At 34.2% G+C, this 5,001-nt stretch overlaps 1 protein-coding gene across 1 annotated transcript; it reads right to left on the bottom strand.

Moving 5' to 3' along the window:
• Positions 1-3,640: 3,640 nt before the first annotated feature.
• On the bottom strand, positions 3,641-5,001 carry LOC149556088 (uncharacterized). The gene is made up of 3 exons (XM_089830233.1): positions 4,831-5,001; positions 4,151-4,192; positions 3,641-4,020 (listed from the first exon to the last, which is right to left on the bottom strand). The coding sequence occupies exons 1-3, from the start codon at positions 4,905-4,907 to the stop codon at positions 3,846-3,848; spliced, it is 294 nt and encodes a 97-aa protein (XP_089686359.1). The 5' UTR covers positions 4,908-5,001; the 3' UTR covers positions 3,641-3,845.

Here is a 5,001-nt window from a genome sequence, read left to right as displayed (position 1 = left end):
ATAGTCATTGAAGAACCTTTCAAGAAATGGAGACTAGACTTATAGGTCCATTGAAACTAGCTTCAAGTGCAAGACAAACCCACATATTAATATCCACCGATTATTTCACCAAGTGGGTCAAAGTTTTCTTAGTGAAGAAAATGATCTTGAATGTGGTGTGCAACTTTCTCGAGAAGAACATCCTTATCAGATTTGGAGTCCCTACTACGATAGCAGTAAATAATGCATATAAATTTTCTTTTAATGAATTGCAAATTTTCTACTATGAATCTGTCACAATCATTTGACTATTTTTCCTAGGTAAATGATCAAGATGAGTCAACAAACAAGAACCTCATGAGGAATCTTGTCAATGATAATGCAAAGGATTGGCATAAGAGATTATATGAAGCCTTGTGGGAAAATAGAACTTCATCAAAAATAGTCATCAAAATTACACCCTTTGAATTGTTTAATGGTGTGGAAGCCCAATTATCATTACCACTAAGTTCAAGTGGTGAAACTCCAAAAGGTACTTGAAGTTTTTAAGTATGCTCTAGAAAAAAGGGTCTTCTACCTCATAAAGATAGAGGAGAAGAGAGAGAATGTAGTAGACCATATCATTCATGTGAAAATGAGTTTTGAGCTAAAAGCTAGGCCTAAAAAATTCATGCAAAATGACAAGGTGCTACTATGGTATAAGAGAAAGCGACCTAAGGGAGCTCATGAAAAATTTAGATCCCTATAGAAAGGTCCTTTTGAGATCCAAGTGTTAGGGCTTAATTCTTTTAGATTGTGTTATTTGGATGGGACGAAGATAACCCTAACCCGTAATGGCCAAGATTTGAAATTGTACCAACAAATTTCCCTATCTCTTTGTACATATTGTATATAAGATTTTGGTTATGTCATAATAGATTAGATTATCTTTTTTGTTCCTATTATTTCCTTTTTATTAGTTGGTTGTGAAACCAAAGACAATCCCTTTTTTAGTCCCTTACAATCTAAATCCCTAATCAAAGCCAAATTGTTACCCATGTTTTGCAATTAGCCTTTTTATTCCTTTGCTTATTTTTCATAAATTTCTTCCCCTTTAAACCTTGGACTTGAACTACAAGTTTCCTTGGACTTGAACTACAAGTTTCAAGGTTCAAAGATGTTTTGGCCAAAACAACTATTATAGTTTAGTTGTTGTGGTGGGAAGAGATAGGTTAGTTTAGTTGTTCTGGTGGGAAGAGATAGGTTAGGGCAGTTGGGTTAAAAACATCTTGATTTGGCACCCCAAAAACAACTATATTTCTTGGGGCCTTAGCTACTTATCCGACCCACCCCGGCCCCTTAGAATAGTAGGGATTGACAACCTACCTCAAAACCCACTATTGCCCCAACTATCTCCTCCAAGGCCTCGGGGCTTTATCTAGGGCCTCGGCCCAAAAACCCCTCTGTGCCCTTACATAGCCCTTCTTTTCTATCATTCCCTTCCTCTTGCACATGTCAAGATGCTTGGTCATGTTAAACCTTGCATTGATCAACATCTAGAACTTAAACCAATTTTTTTGAAGGTTCATAGTGCAAGAGTTAACTCTTCCTATTTATTGAGGGCTTGTGATGTCTATCATATTTTGAAGCTTTTCTTTGAATTTGAAATTTGAACTATCTTTGGTTCAAGTTTAGAGTTCAATACAAAAAAATCTTTCTATTATGTTGAACTAGTATATGAGAATCATATTCTAATATTTATAAGACTGGTGAACTCAGCCCTTGAACCATAATCCATAGTTCAAGAGTTCATGACTCTAAAAGTTAACCCATCAATGACACATAGCAACACACACAACAACACATTGCAACACACGAGGCGGTATAGAATTTGATATTTATTTTTTTTAAACAAGCCAATCGAAGTAAGACTTAGTATGTACGAAGTTAGGAAACACTTAAAGCTTCGTGTCAAATTGGTATTTTCCTCTCATTTTCATCATTCTACCATATAATTTAGATTTTATTTTTTTTTTTTTTTAAAAAAAATTGCACATTTGAAGTGGTCATATGTCACCTACACTTGGGCCCCATACCTAAACTAATTGTCAATGATGATACATTAATAGTGATAACTTTGCCAATAGAATTTAATCTTCTTTACAGTTCCCTACAAATAGTGATAACTTTGCCAATAGAATTTCATCTTCTCTACAGTTGCCTACAATTTGTGAGGCTTGTCTTATTTAATTGACACATTAGTCTTCTTTACAAATAGTGATAACTTTGCCAATAGAATTTCATCTTCTCTACAGTTGCCTACAATTTGTGAGGCTTGTCTTATTTAATTGACACATTATTTTCAAGTTAGTTTATATATATACTTGATACCTACAATTTGTGAGGCTTGTCTTATTTGATTGATAGTTTCTTAAACCGAAGACTCTCTTAATTATTAAATGAGTTATTGTGTTTAGATAATATAAAATTATAGTTTCTTAAGTATTTGCAATAAAATTATAGTTTCTTAAGTATTTGCACACTTTTGGTGGCAACTTTCTCCAATAATTAAAGACTTGCAAAAGTTTTACCATGAAAAAAAAAATCGCCAATAAAATTAATTTTTTCCCTATTCAAAAAAAATTACCCATAAATTAATATTGTCCATCCCCATCTCTAATGGTGAGTACTATCATACACAAATAAGCTATAAGATTATCATACACAAATAACCCAGAAGATGTTCCCTTAATCCCAAGTGGAGTTATTTCTACAAATAACTTAGCTGTTTGAGTAACCAAGATGTTTTGAGCAATGTTAAATATGACAATTCAATTTCAAATAGATCATATGTAGCTGGTGTATTACGACTATGACTGATATTAATGCAATGATTCATACCATCTCCATCTCCATAACGACCATGCCTATCAGATCGATCCTATGTAGCTGCTCACCTCCTCCATGTGGTGTATTACGACCATTTCTATATATAAATGACCATGGCTGATATTAATGCAATGATTCATACCAATACCATCTCCATCTCCATCTATAACGACCATGCCTATGATCTTAACGCATAGTTGATCTCCATCAACGTATATGAGAGACCATCTCCATCTAAATATTTTTATATATAAATGACTATGACGGTAACATTAATGCAATCTCCATCTCCACTTTCTATATATGAGCGATCATCTCCATCTAAATATTTTTATCAACGACTATGACTATGATATTAATGTAATAGGTGCAATAGTTCCGCATTCCTACCCAGTAAATATGAGACACTTATGACTATGATATTAATGCAATAGTTCTATATTCCCCACCGTAGAAAATCGATATTAATGCAACGGTTTTACATTCCTCTCATAGAAGCTTTTTTTTTTTAACTGAATAAATACAAATTAAAATTACGCGAAAAAAATAGTTACTACAGCAAAACAACATCGTACAATGACTTAGACAGCAGTTCGAATTCCCACAACAGAAATTTCACATGATAATCGCCTTCGCCGTGATTAAATGTTTTATTTTGCGTTGATAAATGTACACGACATCATATAGCATGCCACATGAGGTGGTTCCCAACGCAAATCCCACAAATTTTCACGTCATTTTCGCATCATTTAAAGGTGCAAAAACAAGAGGTGATAAGACGAAGAAAATGATAGATTTCCTTTATGTACTACTATATAATATTATTGTGGATAACGCTTGAAACTTCCATTACACTTTATTAAGTCTATAACCCAACATAAAATGCAGAGTTAAATATCACCACCGCCACAGAGTCTTACAAACACAAACCCTTCTCTAACAAACGCTAACTAGTGCTACTGTACACTACACCAGACTCTTCTATTTCCACTATCTATCTAAGCAACCGCCGACATTGCCACATCGGCTCTGTTACATGTACACGAGTCACACTGGCAGTTGGCCCCACACTTGCAGTACGACTTCCCTGCAACCGCCACGTCCACTTTTGAGCACGTGCACGGATTGCAGTGACAATGCTCTCCACAAGAACAATATGCATGCACTTCCCCACTACACAATCATAAATCAGAAATTACATAAGATTTTTAAACCAAACAAACCAGAATCATTTGTTCTTTCAAAAGATACAAATAAATAAACAAAAATAATAATAAAATCAAAAGGGAAAAGTGAGTTTTACCTCGATTGTTCTACTGTAGTTTCCTTGGTGGCTGCGCCACACCTATTCATTCAAACCACAAAATATAAATAGCCAAATCTAAAAAAATATTATAAATACTGACTAAATAACTATATAAGATTTGATCAAAACAGAAAGAACAAATATAAATCTACATGTGTCCTCAAGAAGAGAAGAAACTTGTTACCCATCAATTCTTCACCTATAAGAAGCTTGTACTCCCAAGCGTCTGGCAACAAAATAAATGTCTGTACCCCCCAACAAAATAAACCGCCTTGTGCCCTCTTTTCTAAGATAAAAGAGACTGTGTATCCTTCTAAGACAATTTGTTTTTAATAGAAATATCCTCTTTAATTGAGTAATACAATCCCAGTACACTATAGTAAAGTGCTGATCTTTAACAAATAAAGAGATCTAACCATGGTAAGATCTAAAATGACTAGATTTGAAAGAAACCCAACTCGTTTTACCAACATCAGAATGTAAGGTTGCCCTTGTAAATTAACCCTTAAAGTAATCCCCAGGATTTTTAATACAAACTCTGAAAATCATACAAATACATCAATGGCACTAATACAACCAGTTAGTATCCATCAAACAATAGCATAGATGTCACTTTAACCCTAGGGTTTAACACAAAGAAACAAAATAAAAACAATAGCATTAAACAAAGAAAATACCTGCAAGGGGTACAGGTGCAATTTCCATTGCTTAAACACCCACAATGAGTACCAACACATCCACAAGTTCCTTCCATCTTGTTTTCCTTCCCTTCTCCACTCTCTCCCAAAAGCCTAAATCGCTTGATATGAACAACGTATGTTTTGAGGATGTGAAAATATGTATATCAC

The sequence above is a fragment of the Cupressus sempervirens genome, chromosome 5, assembly GCF_028749045.1.
Source record: "Cupressus sempervirens isolate cs-2001-9-10 chromosome 5, ASM2874904v1, whole genome shotgun sequence".
In the NCBI taxonomy this organism is placed as follows: domain Eukaryota; kingdom Viridiplantae; phylum Streptophyta; class Pinopsida; order Cupressales; family Cupressaceae; genus Cupressus; species Cupressus sempervirens.
Note: the sequence above shows the minus strand (reverse complement) of the source record. Positions and strands in the feature narration are given on the sequence as shown.

Coding starts and splice junctions, on each gene's coding strand:
- LOC149556088 (XM_089830233.1), bottom strand. CDS start 4,907: ATGGAAGGAACTTGTGGATGTGTTGGTACTCATTGTGGGTGTTTAAGC. Junction 4,193..4,830: donor TGCACCTGTACCCCTTGCAG/GTATTTTCTTTG, acceptor TTGAATGAATAG/GTGTGGCGCAGCCACCAAGG. Junction 4,021..4,150: donor ACTACAGTAGAACAATCGAG/GTAAAACTCACT, acceptor ATGATTGTGTAG/TGGGGAAGTGCATGCATATT.